This window comes from Crinia signifera, chromosome 19 (genome assembly GCF_055691185.1).
Source record: "Crinia signifera chromosome 19, ASM5569118v1, whole genome shotgun sequence".
NCBI classification, from domain to species: Eukaryota; Metazoa; Chordata; class Amphibia; order Anura; family Myobatrachidae; genus Crinia; species Crinia signifera.
The window spans coordinates 4,494,180-4,520,969 of record NC_139226.1 but is presented as its reverse complement, the minus strand read 5'-3'; the positions used below and the strand labels follow the sequence as shown (position 1 = coordinate 4,520,969).

At 55.2% G+C, this 26,790-nt stretch overlaps 2 protein-coding genes across 3 annotated transcripts in view; both read left to right on the top strand.

Moving 5' to 3' along the window:
* Nucleotides 1-1,060: 1,060 nt before the first annotated feature.
* LOC146041662 (E3 ubiquitin/ISG15 ligase TRIM25-like) lies at nucleotides 1,061-2,949 on the top strand. Its single transcript, XM_083161589.1, has one exon. The coding sequence runs from the start codon at nucleotides 1,064-1,066 to the stop codon at nucleotides 2,789-2,791; it is 1,728 nt and encodes a 575-aa protein (XP_083017715.1). The 5' UTR covers nucleotides 1,061-1,063; the 3' UTR covers nucleotides 2,792-2,949.
* An 8,190-nt stretch (nucleotides 2,950-11,139) lies between these two features.
* The window catches only part of FBXO42 (F-box protein 42), a 46,864-nt gene continuing 31,213 nt past the window's right edge, over nucleotides 11,140-26,790 (top strand). Inside the window, exon 1 of one of the 2 annotated variants that reach the window (XM_083161842.1) lies at nucleotides 11,140-11,297. The gene's annotated coding sequence lies outside the window, so the exon portion shown is untranslated. Of the gene's footprint in view, nucleotides 11,343-26,790 lie in introns of both variants that reach the window. The other variant, XM_083161843.1, reaches the window with a different exon arrangement.

Here is a 26,790-nt window from a genome sequence, read left to right as displayed (position 1 = left end):
ACAGCATCTATTCACAGCACAGAGGGTCTGGGCACAGCATCTATTCACAGCAGAGAGGTACTGGGCTGCAGCATCTATTCACAGCAGAGAGGGACTAGGGCACAGCATCTATTCACAGCAGAGAGGGACTGGGCTGCAGCATCTATTCACCACAGAGAGGGACTAGGGCACAGCATCTATTCACAGCAGAGAGGGAGAGAGGGACTGGGCACAGCATCTATTCACCACAGAGAGGGACTAGGGCACAGCATCTATTCGCAGCAGAGAGGGACTGGGCTGCAGCATCTATTCACAGCAGAGAGGTACTGGGCTGCAGCATCTATTCACCACAGAGAGGGACTAGGGCACAGCATCTATTCACAGCAGAGAGGTACTGGGCTGCAGCATCTATTCACCACAGAGAGGGACTAGGGCACAGCATCTATTCACAGCAGAGAGGGACTAGGGCACAGCATCTATTCACAGCAGAGAGGGTCTGGGCACAGCATCTATTCACAGTAGAGAGGGTCTGGGCACAACATCTATTCACAGCAGAAAGGGGCTGGGACACAGAATCTATTCACAGCAGAGAGGGGCTGGGACACAGCATCTATTCACAGCAGAGAGGGACAGGGGCGCAGCATCTATTCACAGCAGAGAGGGACTGGGGCACAGCATCTATTCACAGCAGAGAGGAAGAGAGGGCCTGGGCACAGCATCTATTCACAGCAGAGAGGGACTGGGGCGCAGCATCTATTCACAGCAGAGAGGGAGAGAGGGACTGGGCACAGCATCTGATCACAGCACAGAGGGACTGGGGTGCAGCATAAATTCACAGCAGTGAGGGGCTGGGGCATGACCAGCATCTCCTGGTGTACTAGTCATGCCCCCACAGTTATGGAAAATGGGTGTGATGGGACCATTACATGCAATTGGCCCTTTTGCTGGCAAGTACATTGTTGTGTGTGTCACTTAGTATAACTGAGCCTGTTGCTATCACCTGATTGGCAACCCAGCCTCGCCCTGTGTGCCACGGGTATCTGAGAGTCAAAGTTCACTCCATTTCTGTCTCCTGCTGCCAGCGATGGCGTCTGCTGATCTGAGACAGGAGCTGAACTGTTCCATCTGCCTGAGCATTTATACAGATCCTGTAACCCTGAGATGTGGCCACAACTTCTGTTGGGTCTGTATAGATCGTGCATTGGATACACAGGAGGGGTCTGGAGTTTATACCTGTCCTGACTGCAGATCAGAGTGTCGGGAGCGTCCTGCACTGCAGAGGAACATAACGCTGTGTAACATAGTGGAGGGTTTCCTGTCTCCTCGGCCAGATCAGGAGGAGACTGGGATCTGCTGCACTTACTGTGTGGACTCTCCTGTACCTGCTGCTACATCCTGTCTGCTGTGTGAGGCTTCTCTGTGTGATAAACACCTGAGAGTACACAGAAAGTCGGCAGAACACGTCATATGTGATCCCATCTCTTCTCCCGGTAACAGGAAATGCTCCGTCCATAAGAAGGTACTGGAGTATTACTGCACTGAGGATGCTGTCTGTATCTGTGTGTCCTGCCGTTTGGCCAAAGAACATCGGGGACATTGGATGCAGTCGCTAGAAGAGGCCTCAGAGAAGAAGAAGCAGAAGCTGAGAGATGTTCTGCAGAAACTGACCACAAAGAGAGCGGAGACAGAGAAAAGAGTCCAGAGACTGCAGGAGCGCAGGAGAGAGGATCAGGGAAAAGCAGCGGGTGCAACAGAGACAGTCACTGCCCTGTTTAGAGACATCAGGAGACAGCTGGAAGACCTGGAGAAGAGAGTCCTGCGTGAGATCTCCAGGCAGGAACAGCGCGTTTCACTCTCAGTCTCTGATCTGATCCAGCAGCTGGAAATAAAGAAGGACGAGCTGTCCGGGAAGATGCGTCACATTGAGGAGCTGTGTAACATGTCTGACCCAGTGATTGTCCTACAGGAACCGGACACAGGGGACTTGTGTGACACTGAGGACACAGAGAGACATGATAACCAAGTCCGTGGTGCAGGAGGTCTGGATGTGGGTCTTATCTCAGGGACATTACACACATTATCTGATATAGTAACAGGGATAAATACAGGGATCTATGTGCAGGACCTATTACTGGATGTAGCCACAGCTGGTGATACAGAGTCTGATATAATAACAGGGATAAATACAGGGATCTATGTGCAGGAACCTACAGACCTATTACTGGATGTAACCACAGCTGGTAATACAGAGTCTGATATAATAACAGGGATAAATACAGGGATCTATGTGCAGGAACCTACAGACCTATTACTGGATGTAGCCACAGCTGGTAATAATATACAGATATCAGGTGACAGGAAATCTGCATCCTGGTCACCAAACCAGAACCGCCCAGTAACACCAGAGAGATTTCAGTACACTCAGGTAATTAGCACCAGTGGGTTCTCCTCAGGACGACATTACTGGGAGGTGGATGTCAGTAAATCAGAGATATGGAGAGTGGGAATGTGTTATCCCAGTATAGACAGATGCCAGTCAGGTACAGGAGATAACAAGTCCTGGTGTTTGAGAAGGTGGCATAAGAATCTGTATATAGTGATACATAACAGTACAGATATCCGGTTACCTGACAATATCCCCTGTGACAGAGTGAGGATATACCTGGATTATGAGGCAGGACAGTTATCCTTTTATTCTGTGTGTGACCCCATCAGACACTTACACACCTACACTGCCAGCTTCACTGAGCCCCTCCATGCTGCACTAGGTGTATGGGATGGGAGTATAACGATATCTGGGGGAGACTGGTGACATTACAGGGAGGAGGATCTGGTGTTCCAACAATAGAATTAGGCAGTGGTTTGTAACTAGGTGACAGGTGTGTCTGGATTTGTTCCTATGTTGGTAAGGATGGGCATCAGTGGGTTACCTATTGTACAGACCCAGATGCAGTACAGCTTGTGCACATGTCAGACTCAAATAAATATACATATTCCTATCGGATTCTCATTTACAAGCTTATTCCTATTCCTCTGTGACACTATCAGGTATGTTTAGGGAAGAGACAGGAACATCAGTAACTTCTCAAGTTCCATTTGTAGGGAGAACTAGAAATACACACATGGGGTCTGTCTGTAGAAAAGAAGTCCTGTGGTGTGGAATGGGTTTTTGATGAGTGTCCCAGGTTTAAAGGGACAGTATGGTAAGCCTACTCAGAACCAGCTCAGGCCTGTGTGCTGGGAGTCCATTCCTATCTGCGGAGTCCTTGGTGGAAACCACCAGCTTCTAGTTGTGTCAGTCCCAGTTAATAAACTGAATCAACCAGTCAGTCCTGAGCTGTGACAGGCATACTCCCCACATGAGGGACACAATGCTCTGTTCTTGGCCTATTGTATGATTGGCATCACCTATGTAGAACTAGTTATGTGCTAAGAAAGGTGTCTCACTACAGCTGAAGGCAATCATTGAGTGGGAAGTCCAGGAACAGAGCACTTTGGGCCTTATTCTAGTTCACTCTTTCTGACAAAATCCTTCTTAGATGGACAAAACCATGTGCACTGCAGGGGGGCAGATGTAAAATGTGCAGAGAGAATTAGATTTGGGTGAGTTATTTTGTTTCTGTGCAAGGAAAATACTGGCTGCTTTATTTTTACACTTCAATATAGACCTCACTTTGAAGTAAAACCCCACCCAAATCTAATTCTCTCTGCACAAGTAACACCTGCCCCACCTGCAGTGCACATGGTTTTGTCCATCTAAGAAGGATTTTGTCAGAAAGAGTGAACTAGAATAAGGCACTTTGGGGCGCATTTATCATTGTATTGCGATGCCGGCGTGATGACATCGCCGGGCATTGCATTGCGGTATCATCTGATACCGCCTGGATGTATCAATTTGAGGGCGCAGGGACAGGGCTCCGAAAGGAGCCCATCCCTGCGAAGCCTTGACCCAGAAGCTGGGGGGTCTGCGCATGCGCGGTTATGTCCTGACCCCCGCCGACCCCTGTGACCGCACTGCCCCACTCGCAGTGCGATCCCGTAGCCATAGGCTACAATGGGCTATCGCCATCCCAGAATGGCGATAGCCCAGGAGTGCGATGCCGGGCTGCCCGATGTTGATACATCGGGCAGCTTCGCATCCCCCATAGAAACCTATGGGGGATGCGCCCGGCGGCGCTGCAGGGGGGGATCACAGCAAGGATCGGAGATCCCTGCTGTGGTCCCCCTTTAATACATTTCAGTGATACATAATATTTGCGGTTAACCCCCGAAAACTGGTGTTTTCGGGGATTTAGCTGCAAATGTTACTTGATAAATGGGCCCCTTTGTCCTGTCTGGAATGGGTCATGTTGGGAGGTAGTTTTATTACACAAGTCCCACATATCTTACAGACAAGTGAACTAGCCTTAGGGCCCCCATACACTATGAGATTTATCTGACCTGTAAAATTGCATTTGATTTCCCTTGAACTGCCCTGGCAGCTTCCCAGGAGGCCTACATACAATTTGACACTTGATATGGCATTTTTTACATCCAATTTGCATCAGAAAAATCACATGTGATCTATCACATGTGATTAATCACGTGATTTATCTGACGCAAATTGGATGTGCCATGATATATATATCTGATGGGATGGCCCTAGGGAGTGGCCTGAACAGTGCTATACCTTGCAGGTATTACTGTTCTGAGAAAAGGAGGATGGCGGTATATGTACCGTACATGAATCTGGCATCCCACTGTTGCTATGTTTTTTGGAGTGACAGCCTAGTTTGGGTATTTATTTATATATATATATATATATATGGATGGGGGAGCTGATCGGCACTCAACATATAGTGCAGCGGGAGGGGGGGGGGGATATGGCTCAGCTGCCTTCCAGCAGAAGAGGAGGGTGGGGGGTGTCAGGCTCTGCTGCCCACACCACCACTGACCTCCAGCAGGAGGGGGGGGGGGGGGGGCTCTGCTGTCAACACCACCACTGACTTCCACAGCAGACTGAATTAGAGGAAGCGTTCAAGGTGGCATGGAAAAACCCAGAGATGCGGTTTAAAGTCTCTAAGATCTAAATCCACCTTTCTGTTTGGATTCATCAGTGTCTCTGTTATCTAAGAAGGTGGTGCTCCCGGTACCGGGGACCTCCTCTCTTAAAGATGCTACAGACAGAAAAATTGAGAAAACCCTTAAATCCATTTTTACTGCTAGTGGGGCGTGTCAACCGCAAGTTGCTATATGGCCATCTTCACGTGGGCCTCCCAAATACAGGAGGGCTTATTGGGTGATATGACCGTGGCACAGGTGTCTGAAAAACTGCACCACATTCAAGACACAGCAAAGGTACTGTGTGAGGTGCAAAAGAAGTTGGGCGCAATCAACACCCGTAACTCTGCTATGGCGGTATCGGGACGGAGGTCCCTCTGGTTACGTCAGTGGTTTGCTGACACTGACTTCAAATGCAGTGTAGAAAACATTCCCTTTACTGGTGAAAGGTTGTTTAGTAGTGATTTAGATGATTTAATCTCTAAGGCGAATGCAGGGAAGTCTACATTCCTTCCCACAGCCCCACAGGTGCATAAGTGTCCTTTTTATGGTTCCAACCAGCAGTCCTTTCGGACTAACAAGTTCCGCCCAAAGGCCAGAGGTGGTTCCAATGCAAATAGGGGCCCCGGTGGTAAGTTCAGGAAGCCATCTTCCTCAGCCACTACCAAGCGGCTTTCCGGTACAGCTGCAGGTAAGCCTGCCGCATGACTAAGTGTCACTGCCACTAGCTCCAGTCGAGGTAGGGGCTCGGCTGGCATTATTCAGCCAGTTATGGGAGTCCTCGTGCCTAAATTCATGTGTGTGGGGTCGTATTTCACATAGCTACAGGCTGGAGTTTGCAAGACAATCACCTCACAGGTTCTTCAAATCAGGCCTTCCCGCGTCACCAGTGGATCAGCTTGTGTTGTAGCAGGCAATCCAAAAGCTGGTGCAGTCAAGGGTTATAATTCCCTGGAAAGGGAGCAGGGTTATTACTCAGATTTATTTGTGGTCCCAAAGCAAGATGGTTCGGTCAGTCCTATTCTAAATCTGAAATCCCTCAACCCATTCTCGGAAGTGAAAAAGTTCAAGATGGAGTCCTTGCGGGCCGCGATTGCGGCTCTGGAGGAGGGAGAGATCTTGGCATCCTTGGATGTGAAGGATGCCTACCTTCACATATCAATATGGGCATCCCATCAGGTGTTCCTGAGGTTTGCATTGAAGGACGACCATTACCTGTTCCAAGCACTGCCTTTCGGGCTATCGTCTGCCTTGCGCATATTCACCAAGGTGATGGCGGAGATGATGATTCTTCTCAGGAAGAAAGGGATCTGCGTCATCCCTTATCTAGACGACCTGCTAGTGAAAGCTCGGACGGTAGAAGCCTTGCAACAGGCATTACCGGTGTCCATGCGGACCCTCTCGGACCACGGTTGGCTACTGAATAGACCAAAGTCCTCCCTGATTCCATCCCAGAGACTCCTCTTTCTGGGAATGGTGTTGGACACTGTTCAAAGGAAAGTGTTCCTTCCAATGGACAAGATTTCTGTCATTCAGTTGCTTACTGTGGACCTGCTGGCAAGTCGCCAGGTCTCGGTGCATCAGTGCATCAGGCTGCTCGAGAAAATGGTGGCCTCCTTCGAGGCACTCCAATTCGGGAGATTCCATACCAGGTATTTCAACTCGACCTTAGAAAATGGTCCGGTTCTCATCTTCAGATACGTCGTGTGCTTTCGTCCCAGACCAGACTGTCCCTCCAATGGTGGCTCCACACTCCCAATGTGCTGGCAGGCTGGAGAATTGGTATCCAGGATTGGATTCTGGTAACCACGGACGCCAGTCTCCTGGAGTGGTGGGCTGTGACGAAAGGGCGGTCCTTCCAAGGCAGGTGGACCTTCTGGGAAACGAAGCTCCATATCAACAATCTGGAGTTGCGAGCAGTGTATTATGCACTACTGGAAGCAGTCCCTCTTCTAGTCGGTCATGCGATTCGCATACAGTTGGACAACACCACGACAGTGGTGTTCCTGAATTGACAGGGAGGTACCAAGTGCAGGTCCTGTATGCGGGAAGCGACAAAGATTTTGTCCTGGGCAGAGGGGCACGTTCAGGCCCTCTCGGCCATTTTCATACCTGGGGTGGACAACTGGGAGGTGGACTTTCTCAGTCGCCATGATCTGCACCCTGGGGAATTGACACCAGGTGTTCGATGCTCTGGTGGCCGGTGGGGGACCCCACAGGTAGACCTGATGGCATCCAGGCACAACTGGAAGGTGGCCAAGTAGTATTCGAGGGGAAGACCTCCAGGCTGATGCTGTGGACGCCCTATCGGTTCCATGGTTGTTAAACCTTGTATATATCTTTCCACCAAGTTAGTGGCTTGGGTTCTCAGAAAGATCAGGAGGGACGGAGTCGAGGCCATTCCAGTGGCTCCAGACTGGCCAAGAAGAACTTGGTATCCCGAACATGCAAGTGGACGACCCGTGGCATCTCCCTCTGCAAAGAAACCTGCTCATGCAAGGTCCGTGCATCTTCCATGCCTTAGAGCAGCTTTGTTTAACGGCCTGGAGGTTGAGCGGCAAATCCTAACAGAGAAAAGATTTTCACGCATCCGTGTTTTCCGATGACGAAAGCTCGGAAGCCGGTCACTGCACCACATTTCCATCACATTTGGAGGAAATATGTGGGATGGTGTACACTGGAAGTTTGCTCCGGCTGAATTTAGACTGGAACGATTCCTCAGATTCTCACAGTCTGGGTTGGATTTGGGCCTACGTTTGGGCATATACTTCCAGAAGAAGCTGGCAAATATACCTGAAGTACAGACGTTCCTTCAAGGTGTTTTACATATTGAACCTGTGTTTGTGGCCCCTACTCCACCGTGGGCGTTAGACGTTGCTTTGGCATTTTTGCAGTCCTCTTGGTTCGAGCCTTTGGATGAGGTGGATTTGAAATACCTCACATACAGATATGCACAAGACGCATTCTAATAAGGGACACGAACATGGGGAACATATTTACTGAGCTGTGCAGTACCCAGGCAGCCATTCAGCGGTGCAACATGGTGATTGCACAGCCAGTAACAGTACTGATATATATACACTAGATGTACTCTAATGAGGGACACAGACATGGGGAACATATTCAGCGGCACCACATGGTGATTGCTTAGCCAGCTAGGTAGCCAGCTAGGTAGCCAGTAACAGTACTAATATATATACTAGATGTACTCTAATGAGGGACACAGACATGGGGAACATATAATTACTGAGCTGTGCAGCACCCAGGCAGCCAATCAGCGGTGCCACATGGTGATTGCACAGCCAGCTAGGTAGCCAGTAACAGTACTAATATATATACTAGATGTACTCTAATGAGGGACACAGACATGGGGAACATATCATTACTGAGCTGTGCAGCACCCAGGCAGCCAATCAGCGGCGCCACATGGTGATTGCACCAGCCAGTACTGTACATATAGAACACAAAAGAACAGTACAGGGAACACAGAACTAGTCATAACACAATTAAAGCACAATTCTTAGTACACAATACAGCTGAGATATAAGGAAGTGAATGAGAATAGATGCAGGTATAGATTGTAGATGAGTAAGGGGCCCATTTATCATGACGGGGCAATGTATCATTTTTAAGGGCGCAGGGACAGGGCTCCGATAGGAGCCCGTCCCTGCAAAGCCCTAACCCGGAAGCCGGGAGGTCAGCGCATGTGCGGTGATGTGCTGATCCCCGCCGACCCCTCTTACCGCACTGCCCTGCTCGGGCAGTGCGATGTGTAGCCATACAATGGCGATAGCCCAGGAGTGCGATGCCGGGCTGCCTGATGCAACATCAGGCAGCTTCGCATCCCCCATAGAAACCTATGGGGGATGCGGCCGGCGGCGCTGCAGGGAAGATCGCAGCAGGGATCGGAGATCCCTGCTGCGGTCCCCCTTTAATACATTTGGGGGATACTAAATATTTGCAGTGAACCCCCGAAAACGGATGTTTTTGGGGATTTAACCGCAAATATTGCTTGATAAATGCGGCCCTAAGAGAGCTGTAGTTGAAATACAAGAAGAGTGCTGTGAGAACAGGAGGGAGGAGGGCCCTGCTCTAAGGAGCTTACAATCTAGAGGGAGGGGGAGACAGACAGGTGACATGAGGTGCAGGTAAGGAGACCTGAGGCAAGAAGTAAGCCATTAAACAGGAGGACTGCAGCCCACGCGCAGCATTACACAGGAGGACCACGATCCGCACGCAGCTTTACACAGGAGGACCGCGCGCACCATTACACAGGAAGACCGCAGCCCGCGCACAGCATTACACAGGAGGACCGCGGCTCGCATGCAACATTACACAGGAGATCTGCGGCACGTGCACAGCATTACACAGGAGGACCGCGGCTCGCATGCAACATTACACAGGAGATCCGCGGCCCGCACGCAGCATTACACAGGAGGACCGCGATCCGCACGCAGCTTTACACAGGAGGACCGCGCGCACAGCATTACACAGGAAGACCGCAGCCCGAGCACAGCATTACACAGGAGGACCGCGGCTCGCATGCAACATTACACAGGAGATCCGCGGCCCGCACGCAGCATTACACAGGAGGACTGCAGCCCGCACGCAGCATTACACAGGAGGACTGCGGCCCGCACGCAGCATTACACAGGAGGACTGCGGCTCGCACGCAGCATTACACAGGAGGACTGCGGTCCGCACGCAGCATTACACAGGAGGAATGCAGCCTGTACACAGCATTACACAGGAGGACTGCGGCCCGCACGCAGCTTTACACAGGTGGACCGCGCGCACAGCATTACACAGGAAGACCGCAGCCCGCGCACAGCATTACACAGGAGGACCGCGGCTCGCATGCAACATTACACAGGAGGACTGCAGCCCGCACGCAGCATTACACAGGAGGACTGCGGCCCGCACGCAGCATTACACAGGAGGACTGCGGTCCGCACGCAGCATTACACAGGAGGAATGCAGCCTGTACACAGCATTACACAGGAGGACTGCGGCCCGCACGCAGCTTTACACAGGAGGACCGCGCGCACAGCATTACACAGGAAGACCGCAGCCCGCGCACAGCATTACACAGGAGGACCGCGGCTCGCATGCAACATTACACAGGAGGACTGCAGCCCGCACGCAGCATTACACAGGAGGACTGCGGCCCGCACGCAGCATTACACAGGAGGACTGCGGTCCGCACGCAGCATTACACAGGAGGAATGCAGCCTGTACACAGCATTACACAGGAGAACTGCAGCTCGTATACAGCTGACATTGTCTCACTGTTATACTGGGTGTGGATCATATTGTCGACCTGACTTAGGTCGACAGTCTATAGGTCGACACCGTTAGGTGTAGGTATTCTATGTCGACATGGGACAAGGTCGACATGGTTTTAGGTAGAAAAATTTGTTAGGTCGACATGGGTTTTTTCACAGTTTTTTTTTACCCGAATGTTGACACAGTCGACATGGACACAGTTAGAAGTCAACCGCAGCCCCTCGCATCGCTCGCGATGCTTCGGGCATGGTGCCTCGCTGCGCTCGGCACACTATTTTATTCTCCCACCACACCCTAGTGGATGGTAGGGCATGAAATACCATCTGTCGGCTCATAAAACAGTGAAAAACCCTGTCGACCCCGCAACCTGTCGACCTAATGCATTTGTCGACCTAAAACCATGTCGACCTAGACACCTGTTGACCCTCATCCATGTCGACCTAGAACCCTGTTGACCTTGTTGCCTGTCGACCTAAGTCAGGTCGACAATACAACCGTATCCAATTGTACTGCACAAAGCTGGAAGATTGGCAGCTTATGGCGCCACCCTGCTGCAGAGATGGGAACTTCCCTCCCTGTAGCTTCCCAGAAGAGTGAGAACACGGGACAGTAGCTGTAATACACACCCGTGTAGCGTAAAATTTAATGAAGGGTGGAAATGGGAAGGCAATTCATCTGACCTTCCCAACATGGCGCCTACGTCCAGCCAGTGTACCCTGGCGTCTGCTCCTGTGTTATCGCCGCCCTTTCCAACATGGTGCCTACGCTCGTCACTGTCGTAAGACGTCTATTGAACCTTCAAACATGGCGACGGCGTGCGCACTGTGGACGTACAAATGACGTACAGTACGTGCGCGTGTCAGTGACGTACGTGCGCGTTCCCCGCCGGCTCTGGCCCTTCCTCCTCTGTCGTCTCTGATGCTGGGGAAGATGGCGGTTCCGTGACAGGGGTGGTACCGGCCCCAGCACCGGGAGAGACCGGGGTCCACCAGGTGAGACCTCCCGGCTGTTCCCCTCCACCCGGTGACACTCTTTCTGTATGTACATCTAGTGTCCATGGCTGTCTTCTCGTTACTGTCTCTCCCCCGTTCCCTACTGACGGGCTGTCTCCCTTCTGACTGACTTACTCTCCGTCCTGACTGACTGGCTGACTCTCCTGACTGACTGGCTGACTCTCCTGACTGACTGGCTGACTGACTCTCCCTCCTGGCTGACTGGCTGTCTCTCCCTCCTGACTGACTGGCTGTCTCTCCCTCCCGACTGACTGACTGGCTGACTCTCCCTCCCGACTGACTGACTGACTGGCTGACTCTCCCTCCCGACTGGCTGACTCTCCCTCCCTCCTGACTGACTGGCTCTCCCTCCCTCCCTCCTGACTGGCTCTCCCTCCCGACTGACTGACTGGCTGACTCTCCCTCCCGACTGACTGACTGGCTGACTCTCCCTCCCGACTGACTGACTGGCTGACTCTCCCTCCCGACTGACTGGCTGACTCTCCCTCCCGACTGACTGACTCTCCCTCCCGACTGACTGACTGGCTGACTCTCCCTCCCGACTGACTGACTGACTGACTGGCTCTCTCTCCCGACTGACTGACTCTCCCTCCCGACTGACTGGCTGACTCTCCCTCCCGACTGACTGACTGGCTGACTCTCCCTCCCTCCTGACTGACTGGCTGACTCTCCCTCCCGACTGACTGACTGACTGGCTGACTCTCCCTCCCGACTGACTGACTGACTGGCTGACTCTCCCTCCCTCCCGACTGACTGACTGACTGGCTGACTCTCCCTCCCGACTGACTGACTGGCTGACTCTCCCTCCCGACTGACTGGCTGACTCTCCCTCCCGACTGACTGACTGGCTGACTCTCCCTCCCGACTGACTGGCTGACTCTCCCTCCCGACTGACTGGCTGACTCTCCCTCCCGACTGACTGGCTGACTCTCCCTCCCGACTGACTGGCTGACTCTCCCTCCCGACTGACTGGCTGACTCTCCCTCCCGACTGACTGACTGGCTGACTCTCCCTCCCGACTGACTGACTGGCTGACTCTCCCTCCCGACTGACCGACTGGCTGACTCTCCCTCCCGACTGACCGACTGGCTGACTCTCCCTCCCGACTGACCGACTGGCTGACTCTCCCTCCCGACTGACCGACTGGCTGACTCTCCCTCCCGACTGACCGACTGGCTGACTCTCCCTCCCGACTGACTGACTGGCTGACTCTCCCTCCCGACTGACTGACTGGCTGACTCTCCCTCCCGACTGACTGACTGGCTGACTCTCCCTCCCGACTGACTGGCTGACTCTCCCTCCCGACTGACTGACTGGCTGACTCTCCCTCCCGACTGACTGGCTGACTCTCTCTCCCTCCCGACTGGCTGGCTGACTCTCCCTCCCGACTGACTGGCTGACTCTCCCTCCCGACTGACTGGCTGACTCTCCCTCCCGACTGACTGGCTGACTCTCCCTCCCGACTGACTGGCTGACTCTCCCTCCCGACTGACTGGCTGACTCTCCCTCCCGACTGACTGGCTGACTCTCCCTCCCGACTGACTGGCTGACTCTCCCTCCCGACTGACTGGCTGACTCTCCCTCCCGACTGGCTGACTCTCCCTCCCGACTGGCTGACTCTCCCTCCCGACTGGCTGACTCTCCCTCCCGACTGGCTGACTCTCCCTCCCGACTGGCTGACTCTCCCTCCCGACTGGCTGACTCTCCCTCCCGACTGACTGGCTGACTCTCCCTCCCGACTGACTGGCTGACTCTCCCTCCCGACTGGCTGACTCTCCCTCCCGACTGGCTGACTCTCCCTCCCGACTGACTCTCCCTCCCGACTGACTCTCCCTCCCGACTGACTCTCCCTCCCGACTGACTCTCCCTCCCGACTGGCTGACTCTCCCTCCCTCCCGACTGACTGGCTGACTCTCCCTCCCTCCCGACTGACTGGCTGACTCTCTCTCCCGACTGGCTGACTCTCCCTCCCGACTGACTGACTCTCCCTCCCGACTGACTCTCCCTCCCGACTGACTCTCCCTCCCGACTGACTCTCCCTCCCGACTGACTCTCCCTCCCGACTGGCTGACTCTCCCTCCCTCCCGACTGACTGGCTGACTCTCCCTCCCTCCCGACTGACTGGCTGACTCTCCCTCTCTCCCGACTGACTGGCTGACTCTCCCTCCCGACTGACTGGCTGACTCTCCCTCCCGACTGACTGGCTGACTCTCCCTCCCGACTGACTGGCTGACTCTCCCTCCCGACTGACTGGCTGACTCTCCCTCCCGACTGACTGACTCTCCCTCCCGACTGACTCTCCCTCCCGACTGACTGGCTGACTCTCCCTCCCGACTGACTGGCTGGCTGGCTGACTCTCCCGACTGGCTGGCTGACTCTCCCTCCCGACTGGCTGGCTGACTCTCCCTCCCGACTGACTGACTGGCTGACTCTCCCTCCCGACTGACTGACTGGCTGACTCTCCCTCCCGACTGACTGACTGGCTGACTCTCCCTCCCGACTGACTGACTGACTGGCTGACTCTCCCTCCCGACTGACTGAGTGACTGGCTGACTCTCCCTCCCGACTGACTGACTGGCTGACTCTCCCTCCCGACTGACTGACTGGCTGACTCTCCCTCCCGACTGACTGACTGGCTGACTCTCCCTCCCGACTGACTGACTGGCTGACTCTCCCTCCCGACTGACTGAGTGACTGGCTGACTCTCCCTCCCGACTGAGTGACTGGCTGACTCTCCCTCCCGACTGACTGACTCTCCCTCCCGACTGACTCTCCCTCCCGACTGACTGGCTGACTCTCCCTCCCGACTGACTGGCTGGCTGGCTGACTCTCCCGACTGGCTGGCTGACTCTCCCTCCCGACTGGCTGGCTGACTCTCCCTCCCGACTGACTGACTGGCTGACTCTCCCTCCCGACTGACTGACTGGCTGACTCTCCCTCCCGACTGACTGACTGGCTGACTCTCCCTCCCGACTGACTGACTGACTGGCTGACTCTCCCTCCCGACTGACTGAGTGACTGGCTGACTCTCCCTCCCGACTGACTGAGTGACTGGCTGACTCTCCCTCCCGACTGACTGACTGGCTGACTCTCCCTCCCGACTGACTGACTGGCTGACTCTCCCTCCCGACTGACTGACTGGCTGACTCTCCCTCCCGACTGACTGAGTGACTGGCTGACTCTCCCTCCCGACTGAGTGACTGGCTGACTCTCCCTCCCGACTGACTGACTCTCCCTCCCGACTGACTCTCCCTCCCTCCCGACTGGCTGACTCTCCCTCCCGACTGACTGACTGGCTGACTCCCTCCTGACTGACTGACTGGCTGACTCTCCCTCCCGACTGACTGGCTGACTCTCCCTCCCGACTGACTGACTGGCTGACTCTCCCTCCCTCCCGACTGACTGGCTGACTCTCCCTCCCTCCCGACTGACTGGCTGACTCTCCCTCCCGACTGGCTGACTCTCCCTCCCTCCCGACTGGCTGACTCTCCCTCCCGACTGACTGGCTGACTCTCCCTCCCTCCCGACTGACTGGCTGACTCTCCCTCCCTCCCGACTGACTCTCCCTCCCTCCCGACTGACTGGCTGACTCTCCCTCCCTCCCTCCCGACTGACTGGCTGACTCTCCCTCCCGACTGACTGACTGGCTGACTCTCTCTCCCTCCCGACTGACTGGCTGACTCTCTCTCCCTCCCGACTGACTGACTCTCCCTCCCGACTGACTGACTCTCCCTCCCTCCCGACTGACTGGCTGACTCTCCCTCCCTCCCGACTGACTGGCTGACTCTCCCTCCCTCCCGACTGACTGGCTGACTCTCCCTCCCGACTGGCTGACTCTCCCTCCCTCCCGACTGGCTGACTCTCCCTCCCTCCCGACTGACTGGCTGACTCTCCCTCCCTCCCGACTGACTGGCTGACTCTCCCTCCCTCCCGACTGACTCTCCCTCCCTCCCGACTGACTGGCTGACTCTCCCTCCCTCCCTCCCGACTGACTGGCTGACTCTCCCTCCCTCCCTCCCGACTGGCTGACTCTCCCTCCCGACTGACTGACTGGCTGACTCCCTCCTGACTGACTGACTGGCTGACTCTCCCTCCCGACTGACTGGCTGACTCTCCCTCCCGACTGACTGACTGGCTGACTCTCCCTCCCTCCCGACTGACTGGCTGACTCTCCCTCCCTCCCGACTGACTGGCTGACTCTCCCTCCCGACTGGCTGACTCTCCCTCCCTCCCGACTGGCTGACTCTCCCTCCCTCCCGACTGACTGGCTGACTCTCCCTCCCTCCCGACTGACTGGCTGACTCTCCCTCCCTCCCGACTGACTCTCCCTCCCTCCCGACTGACTGGCTGACTCTCCCTCCCTCCCTCCCGACTGACTGGCTGACTCTCCCTCCCGACTGACTGACTGGCTGACTCTCTCTCCCGACTGACTGACTGGCTGACTCTCCCTCCCGACTGACTGGCTGACTCTCCCTCCCGACTGACTGACTGGCTGACTCTCCCTCCCGACTGACTCTCCCTCCCGACTGACTCTCCCTCCCGACTGACTCTCCCTCCCGACTGACTCTCCCTCCCGACTGACTCTCCCTCCCGACTGACTCTCCCTCCCGACTGACTCTCCCTCCCGACTGACTGGCTGACTCTCCCTCCCTCCTGACTGACTGGCTGGCTGGCTGACTCTCCCGACTGGCTGGCTGACTCTCCCTCCCGACTGGCTGGCTGACTCTCCCTCCCGACTGACTGACTGGCTGACTCTCCCTCCCGACTGACTGACTGGCTGACTCTCCCTCCCGACTGACTGACTGGCTGACTCTCCCTCCCGACTGACTGACTGGCTGACTCTCCCTCCCGACTGACTGACTGACTGGCTGACTCTCCCTCCCGACTGACTGACTGGCTGACTCTCCCTCCCGACTGACTGACTGGCTGACTCTCCCTCCCGACTGACTGACTGGCTGACTCTCCCTCCCGACTGACTGACTGACTGGCTGACTCTCCCTCCCGACTGACTCTCCCTCCCGACTGACTCTCCCTCCCGACTGACTCTCCCTCCCGACTGACTCTCCCTCCCGACTGACTCTCCCTCCCGACTGACTCTCCCTCCCGACTGACTCTCCCTCCCGACTGACTGGCTGACTCTCCCTCCCTCCCGACTGACTCTCCCTCCCTCCCGACTGACTGGCTGACTCTCCCTCCCTCCCTCCCGACTGACTGGCTGACTCTCCCTCCCTCCCTCCCGACTGGCTGACTCTCCCTCCCGACTGACTGACTGGCTGACTCCCTCCTGACTGACTGACTGGCTGACTCTCCCTCCCGACTGACTGGCTGACTCTCCCTCCCGACTGACTGACTGGCTGACTCTCCCTCCCTCCCGACTGACTGGCTGACTCTCCCTCCCTCCCGACTGACTGGCTGACTCTCCCTCCCGACTGGCTGACTCTCCCTCCCTCCCGACTGGCTGACTCTCCCTCCCTCCCGACTGACTGGCTGACTCTCCCTCCCTCCCGACTGACTGGCTGACTCTCCCTCCCTCCCGACTGACTCTCCCTCCCGACTGACTGGCTGACTCTCCCTCCCTCCCTCCCGACTGACTGGCTGACTCTCCCTCCCGACTGACTGACTGGCTGACTCTCTCTCCCGACTGACTGACTGGCTGACTCTCCCTCCCGACTGACTGGCTGACTCTCCCTCCCGACTGACTGACTGGCTGACTCTCCCTCCCGACTGACTCTCCCTCCCGACTGACTCTCCCTCCCGACTGACTCTCCCTCCCGACTGACTCTCCCTCCCGACTGACTCTCCCTCCCGACTGACTCTCCCTCCCGACTGACTCTCCCTCCCGACTGACTGGCTGACTCTCCCTCCTGACTGACTGACTGGCTGGCTGGCTGACTCTCCCGACTGGCTGGCTGACTCTCCCTCCCGACTGGCTGGCTGACTCTCCCTCCCGACTGACTGACTGGCTGACTCTCCCTCCCGACTGACTGACTGGCTGACTCTCCCTCCCGACTGACTGACTGGCTGACTCTCCCTCCCGACTGACTGACTGACTGACTGGCTGACTCTCCCTCCCGACTGACTGACTGACTGGCTGACTCTCCCTCCCGACTGACTGAGTGACTGGCTGACTCTCCCTCCCGACTGACTGACTGGCTGACTCTCCCTCCCGACTGACTGACTGGCTGACTCTCCCTCCCGACTGACTGACTGGCTGACTCTCCCTCCCGACTGACTGAGTGACTGGCTGACTCTCCCTCCCGACTGAGTGACTGGCTGACTCTCCCGACTGACTGGCTGACTCTCCCTCCCGACTGACTGACTGGCTGACTCTCCCTCCCGACTGACTGACTGGCTGACTCTCCCTCCCGACTGGCTGGCTGACTCTCCCTCCCGACTGGCTGGCTGACTCTCCCTCCCGACTGACTGGCTGACTCTCCCTCCCGACTGACTGACTCTCCCTCCCGACTGACTGACTCTCCCTCCCGACTGACTGACTCTCCCTCCCGACTGACTGACTCTCCCTCCCGACTGACTGACTCTCCCTCCCGACTGACTGACTCTCCCTCCCGACTGACTGGCTGACTCTCCCTCCCGACTGGCTGGCTGACTCTCCCTCCCGACTGACTGACTGGCTGACTCTCCCTCCCGACTGACTGGCTGACTCTCCCTCCCTCCCGACTGACTGGCTGACTCTCCCTCCCGACTGGCTGACTCTCCCTCCCTCCCGACTGGCTGACTCTCCCTCCCTCCCGACTGGCTGACTCTCCCTCCCTCCCGACTGACTGGCTGACTCTCCCTCCCTCCCGACTGACTCTCCCTCCCTCCCGACTGACTGGCTGACTCTCCCTCCCTCCCTCCCGACTGGCTGACTCTCCCTCCCTCCCGACTGGCTGACTCTCCCTCCCGACTGACTGACTGGCTGACTCCCTCCTGACTGACTGACTGGCTGACTCTCCCTCCCGACTGACTGGCTGACTCTCCCTCCCGACTGACTGACTGGCTGACTCTCCCTCCCTCCCGACTGACTGGCTGACTCTCCCTCCCTCCCGACTGACTGGCTGACTCTCCCTCCCGACTGGCTGACTCTCCCTCCCTCCCGACTGGCTGACTCTCCCTCCCTCCCGACTGACTGGCTGACTCTCCCTCCCTCCCGACTGACTGGCTGACTCTCCCTCCCTCCCGACTGACTCTCCCTCCCTCCCGACTGACTGGCTGACTCTCCCTCCCTCCCTCCCGACTGACTGGCTGACTCTCCCTCCCGACTGACTGACTGGCTGACTCTCTCTCCCTCCCGACTGACTGGCTGACTCTCTCTCCCTCCCGACTGACTGACTCTCCCTCCCGACTGACTGACTCTCCCTCCCTCCCGACTGACTGGCTGACTCTCCCTCCCTCCCGACTGACTGGCTGACTCTCCCTCCCGACTGACTGGCTGACTCTCCCTCCCGACTGGCTGACTCTCCCTCCCTCCCGACTGGCTGACTCTCCCTCCCTCCCGACTGACTGGCTGACTCTCCCTCCCTCCCGACTGACTGGCTGACTCTCCCTCCCTCCCGACTGACTCTCCCTCCCTCCCGACTGACTGGCTGACTCTCCCTCCCTCCCTCCCGACTGACTGGCTGACTCTCCCTCCCTCCCTCCCGACTGGCTGACTCTCCCTCCCGACTGACTGACTGGCTGACTCCCTCCTGACTGACTGACTGGCTGACTCTCCCTCCCGACTGACTGGCTGACTCTCCCTCCCGACTGACTGACTGGCTGACTCTCCCTCCCTCCCGACTGACTGGCTGACTCTCCCTCCCTCCCGACTGACTGGCTGACTCTCCCTCCCGACTGGCTGACTCTCCCTCCCTCCCGACTGGCTGACTCTCCCTCCCTCCCGACTGACTGGCTGACTCTCCCTCCCTCCCGACTGACTGGCTGACTCTCCCTCCCTCCCGACTGACTCTCCCTCCCTCCCGACTGACTGGCTGACTCTCCCTCCCTCCCGACTGACTGGCTGACTCTCCCTCCCGACTGACTGACTGGCTGACTCTCTCTCCCGACTGACTGACTGGCTGACTCTCCCTCCCGACTGACTGGCTGACTCTCCCTCCCGACTGACTGACTGGCTGACTCTCCCTCCCGACTGACTCTCCCTCCCGACTGACTCTCCCTCCCGACTGACTCTCCCTCCCGACTGACTCTCCCTCCCGACTGACTCTCCCTCCCGACTGACTGGCTGACTCTCCCTCCTGACTGACTGACTGGCTGGCTGACTCTCCCTCCCGACTGGCTGGCTGACTCTCCCTCCCGACTGACTGGCTGACTCTCCCTCCCGACTGACTGGCTGACTCTCCCTCCCGACTGACTGGCTGACTCTCCCTCCCGACTGACTGGCTGACTCTCCCTCCCGACTGACTGGCTGACTCTCCCTCCCGACTGGCTGGCTGACTCTCCCTCCCGACTGGCTGGCTGACTCTCCCTCCCGACTGACTCTCCCTCCCGACTGACTCTCCCTCCCGACTGACTCTCCCTCCCGACTGACTCTCCCTCCCGACTGACTGACTCTCCCTCCCGACTGACTGACTCTCCCTCCCGACTGACTGGCTGACTCTCCCTCCCGACTGACTGGCTGGCTGACTCTCCCTCCCGACTGACTGGCTGACTCTCCCTCCCTCCCGACTGACTGGCTGACTCTCCCTCCCTCCCGACTGACTGACTGGCTGACTCTCCCTCCCGACTGACTGACTGGTTGACTCCCCCTCCGACTGGCTGGCTGACTCTCCCTCCCGACTGACTGACTGGCTGACTCTCCCTCCCGACTGACTGACTGGCTGACTCTCCCTCCCGACTGACTGACTGGCTGACTCTCCCTCCCGACTGACTGACTGACTGGCTGACTCTCCCTCCCGACTGACTGAGTGACTGGCTGACTCTCCCTCCCTCCCGACTGAGTGACTGGCTGACTCTCCCTCCCGACTGACTGGCTGACTCTCCCTCCCTCCCGACTGACTGGCTGACTCTCCCTCCCTCCCGACTGACTGGCTGACTCTCCCTCCCTCCCGACTGACTGACTGGCTGACTCTCCCTCCCGACTGACTGGCTGACTCTCCCTCCCTCCCGACTGACTGGCTGACTCTCCCTCCCTCCCGACTGACTGACTGGCTGACTCTCCCTCCCGACTGACTGGCTGACTCTCTCTCCCTCCCGACTGACTGGCTGACTCTCTCTCCCTCCCGACTGGCTGGCTGACTCTCTCTCCCTCCCGACTGACTGGCTGGCTGACTCTCTCTCCCTCCCGACTGGCTGGCTGACTCTCTCTCCCTCCCGACTGGCTGGCTGACTCTCCCTCCCGACTGGCTGACTCTCCCTCCCGACTGACTGACTCTCCCTCCCGACTGACTGACTCTCCCTCCCGACTGACTGACTCTCCCTCCCGACTGACTGGCTGACTCTCCCTCCCGACTGACTGGCTGACTCTCCCTCCCTCCCGACTGACTGGCTGACTCTCCCTCCCGACTGGCTGACTCTCCCTCCCTCCCGACTGGCTGACTCTCCCTCCCTCCCGACTGGCTGACTCTCCCTCCCTCCCGACTGACTGGCTGACTCTCCCTCCCTCCCGACTGACTGGCTGACTCTCCCTCCCTCCCTCCCGACTGACTCTCCCTCCCTCCCGACTGACTGGCTGACTCTCCCTCCCTCCCGACTGACTGGCTGACTCTCCCTCCCGACTGACTGACTGGCTGACTCTCCCTCCCGACTGACTGGCTGACTCTCCCTCCTGACTGACTGACTGGCTGACTCTCCCTCCCGACTGACTGACTGGCTGACTCTCCCTCCCTCCCGACTGACTGGCTGACTCTCCCTCCCGACTGACTGGCTGACTCTCCCTCCCGACTGGCTGACTCTCCCGACTGACTGGCTGACTCTCCCTCCCTCCCGACTGACTGGCTGACTCTCCCGACTGACTGGCTGACTCTCCCTCCCTCCCGACTGACTGGCTGACTCTCCCTCCCTCCCGACTGACTGGCTGACTCTCCCTCCCGACTGACTGGCTGACTCTCCCTCCCGACTGACTGGCTGACTCTCCCTCCCGACTGACTGACTGGCTGACTCTCCCTCCCTCCCGACTGGCTGACTCTCCCTCCCGACTGACTGACTGGCTGACTCTCCCTCCCTCCCGACTGGCTGACTCTCCCTCCCTCCCGACTGACTGGCTGACTCTCCCTCCCGACTGACTGGCTGACTCTCCCTCCCGACTGACTGGCTGACTCTCCCTCCCGACTGACTGGCTGACTCTCCCTCCCTCCCTCCCTCCCGACTGACTCTCCCTCCCTCCCTCCCTCCCGACTCTCCCTCCCTCCCTCCCGACTCTCCCTCCCTCCCTCCCGACTCTCCCTCCCGACTGACTGGCTGACTCTCCCTCCCTCCCGACTGACTGGCTGACTCTCCCTCCCGACTAACTGGCTGACTCTCCCTCCCTCCCGACTGACTGGCTGACTCTCCCTCCCTCCCGACTGACTGGCTGACTCTCCCTCCCGACTGGCTGACTCTCCCGACTGACTGGCTGACTCTCCCTCCCTCCCGACTGACTGGCTGACTCTCCCTCCCTCCCGACTGACTGGCTGACTCTCCCTCCCGAATGACTGGCTGACTCTCCCTCCCGACTGACTGGCTGACTCTCCCTCCCGACTGACTGACTGGCTGACTCTCCCTCCCTCCCGACTGACTGGCTGACTCTCCCTCCCTCCCGACTGACTGGCTGACTCTCCCTCCCTCCCGACTGACTGGCTGACTCTCCCTCCCTCCCGACTGACTGGCTGACTCTCCCTCCCTCCCGACTGACTGGCTGACTCTCCCTCCCTCCCTCCCGACTGACTCTCCCTCCCCTCCCTCCCTCCCTCCCTCCCTCCCTCCCCTCCCTCCCCTCCCTCCCTCCCTCCCGACTCTCCCTCCCTCCCGACTGACTCTCCCTCCCTCCCGACTGACTGGCTGACTCTCCCTCCCTCCCTCCCTCCCGACTGACTGGCTGACTCTCCCTCCCGACTGACTGGCTGACTCTCCCTCCCGACTGACTGGCTGACTCTCCCTCCCGACTGGCTGGCTGACTCTCCCTCCCTCCCGACTGGCTGGCTGACTCTCCCTCCCTCCCTCCCTCCCGACTCTCCCTCCCTCCCTCCCCTCCCTCCCTCCCTCCCCTCCCTCCCTCCCTCCCTCCCCTCCCTCCCTCCCTCCCTCCCTCCCTCCCCTCCCTCCCTCCCTCCCTCCCTCCCTCCCTCCCTCCCCTCCCTCCCTCCCTCCCGACTCTCCCTCCCTCCCGACTGACTCTCCCTCCCTCCCGACTGACTGGCTGACTCTCCCTCCCTCCCTCCCGACTGGCTGACTCTCCCTCCCTCCCTCCCGACTGACTGGCTGACTCTCCCTCCCGACTGACTGGCTGACTCTCCCTCCCGACTGACTGGCTGACTCTCCCTCCCGACTGGCTGGCTGACTCTCCCTCCCTCCCGACTGGCTGGCTGACTCTCTATTAATTAACCTACCAGTATATGCTTGGAGTGTAGGAGGAAATCCACATAAGCACAGGGAGAACATACAAACTCCACACCCGGTGTTGTGGGAATGGAACCCAAATCCACAACGCTGGCCATACATTAGGACGATCGGCATGCGACCAGGTCGTGTAGCGATCATCTGAGCTTAAACATCACATAAGAGCTCAGACCGCAATGCTGAAACGTGGAGCACATCTCATGTGAGAGCCAACCCGTGGGACCATGCATTGGACACAATCAGTCTGCATTGGACATTTGGGTGCAATGTCATTCTGGTGTATGGGGGCAGTAATAGTAGCCATTACACTATATGTACTAGGCATGGCCATCGACGATTTGAAATTATCGATGGCTCATGGCCGATGTTGAATACTTTAGCCATTGATGGGGGGAGAACCAGACGGTTTCCCTCCATCGATGGAACATCAAAACGATGTTTTGCGTTTTTTTTTTAAGTGCCGGGACACGGACCGACACCCGCGAAGCCCCGCCCCCGTGTTTTGATTGGCCCACAGGCCAATCATACAAACACAATGGATGACCATCGATATGTAAATATATCGATGGTCATCCATAGCATAGTTTAGCACTATCGATGGCCAGTTGCAAAATTGCCATTGATGGCAACCATCGATGGCAACCATCGATGGCAACGATGGCCATCCCTACTGCAAGGCTGACTTTGGGGAGATGTGTCATTGTGATTCATTGGTTGATTACAGGGCAGAAGAGGTGGCCTCTGTTTTATTGTAGTGTTTCTGCTGTTTGTTACATACATTGCCACACCTCTGATATCCGCCATTCAGTACTGTCTACATAACGTATAGCCTGGTATAGCTGGGCTCTAGCACCATGCCTCTGTAACAGCCACAATATCTAGGTCATCCCTTGTCACTATTGCAGTTCAGGATTTTGATCTCCTTGGATTCTGGCATTCGCACATAGCCTTCATTCCAGCACCCTGCATATCAGTTCTGAAATACAGATCACACTGTGCTAGAAGCACCACAACAGAGAGCGACACCCCAGGCAGATAAGAGAAACTGCATGGGTATAGGAAGATGCAGGGTGCTGGAATGATCACTAAGCGCACATAGCTGTTGGGAGTGTTGTTGCTGTATCATTACTCACCATAGTCAGATAGTACATAAGGAAAATGTTTCATTTGGAATTACCTGGTCTCATTTTGTTCAGAGTATGCTCCACAGCTCGGATGGTGTAATGGTTAGTTACTGCCTCACAGCACTGAGGTCATGTTTTCCATTCCCACCATGGCCCTAACTGTGTGGGGTTTGTATATTCTCCCCATGCCTGCGTGGGTTTACTCCCACAATCCAAAAATATACTGGTAGGTTATTTGGCTCCCAACAAACATTAACCCTAGAATTCTCTGTACAGCGCTGCTGAATATGTGTGCACTATATAAGTAAATGGTAATAGTCTCTGTACAGCGCTGTGTAATATGTGTGCTATATAATAACTGGTAATAATATTCTCTGTACAGCGCTGCGGAATATGTGTGCGCTATATAAATAACTGGTAATAATACTCTCTGTACAGCGCTGTGGAATATGTGTGTGCTATATAATAACTGGTAATAATAGTCTCTGTACAGCGCTGTGGAATATGTGTGTGCTATATAATAACTGGTAATAATAGTCTCTGTACAGCGCTGTGGAATATGTGTGCGCTATATAATAACTGGTAATAATAGTCTCTGTACAGCGCTGTGGAATATGTGTGCGCTATATAATAACTGGTAATAATATTCTCTGTACAGCGCTGTGGAATATGTGTGTGCTATATAAATAACTGGTAATAATAGTCTCTGTACAGCGCTGTGGAATATGTGTGCGCTATATAATAACTGGTAATAATAGTCTCTGTACAGCGCTGTGGAATATGTGTGCGCTATATAATAACTGGTAATAATAGTCTCTGTACAGCGCTGTGGAATATGTGTGCGCTATATAATAACTGGTAATAATAGTCTCTGTACAATGCTGCGGAATATGTGTGTGCTACAGTATATAATAACTGGTAATAATAGTCTCTGTACAGCACTGTGGAATATGTGTGTGCTATATAATAACTGGTAATAATAGTCTCTGTACAGCGCTGTGGAATATGTGTGCGTTATATAATAACTGGTACTAATAGTCTCTGTACAGCGCTGCGGAATATGTGTGCGCTATACAATAACTGGTAATAATAGTCTTTGTACAGCGCTGTGGAATATGTGTGTGCTATATAATAACTGGTAATAATATTCTCTGTACAGCGCTGTGGAATATGTCTGCGCTATATAATAACTGGTAATAATATTCTCTGTACAGCGCTGTGGAATATGTGTGCGCTATATAATAACTGGTAATAATATTCTCTGTACAGCGCTGTGGAATATGTGTGTGCTATATAACTGGTAATAATATTCACTGTACTGCGCTGTGGAATATGTGTGTGCTATATAATAACTGGTAATAATAGTCTCTGTACAGCGCTGTGGAATGTGTGCACTATATAATAACTGGTAATAATATTCACTGTACTGCGCTGTGGAATATGTCTGCGCTATATAATAACTGGTAATAATATTCTCTGTACAGCGCTGTGGAATATGTGTGCGCTATATAATAACTGGTAATAATATTCTCTGTACAGCGCTGTGGAATATGTGTGCGCTATATAATAACTGGTAATAATATTCTCTGTACAGCGCTGTGGAATATGTGTGTGCTATATAATAACTGGTAAAAATATCCTCTGTACAGCGCTGCGGTATATGTGTGCGCTATATAATAACTGGTAATAATAGTCTCTGTACAGCGCTGCGGAATATGTGTGCGCTATATAATAACTGGTAATAATATTCTCTGTACAGCGCTGTGGAATATGTGTGTGCTATATAACTGGTAATAATATTCACTGTACTGCGCTGTGGAATATGTGTGTGCTATATAATAACTGGTAATAATAGTCTCTGTACAGCGCTGTGGAATATGTGTGCGCTATATAATAACTGGTAATAATAGTCTCTGTACAGCGCTGTGGAATATGTGTGTGCTATATAATAACTGGTAATAATAGTCTCTGTACAGCGCTGTGGAATGTGTGCACTATATAATAACTGGTAATAATAATCTCTGTACAGCGCTGTGGAATATGTGTGCGCTATATAATAACTGGTAATAATATTCTCTGTACTGCGCTGTGGAATATGTGTGTGCTATATAATAACTGGTAATAATAGTCTCTGTACAGCGCTGCGGAATATGTGTGCACTATATAAATAACTGGTAATAATAGTCTCTGTACAGCGCTGCGGAATATGTGTGCGCTATATAATAACTGGTAATAATAGTCTCTGTACAGCGCTGTGGAATATGTGTGTGCTATATAATAACTGGTAATAATAGTCTCTGTACAGCGCTGTGGAATGTGTGCACTATAAAATAACTGGTAATAATAATCTCTGTACAGCGCTGTGGAATATGTGTGCGCTAAATAATAACTGGTAATAATAGTCTCTGTACAGCGCTGTGGAATATGTGTGCGCTATATAATAACTGGTAATAAAAGTCTCTGTACAGCGCTGCGGAATATGTGTGCGCTATATAATAACTGGTAATAATAATCTCTGTACAGCGCTGTGGAATGTGTGCACTATAAAATAACTGGTAATAGTCTCTGTACAGCGCTGCGGAATATGTGTGCACTATATAAATAACTGGTAATAATAATCTCTGTACAGCGCTGTGGAATATGTGTGCACTATATAAATAACTGGTAATAATAGTCTCTGTACAGCGCTGCGGAATATGTGTGCGCTATATAATAACTGGTAATAATAGTCTCTGTACAGCGCTGTGGAATATGTGTGTGCTATATAATAACTGGTAATAATAATCTCTGTACAGCGCTGCGGAATATGTGTGCGC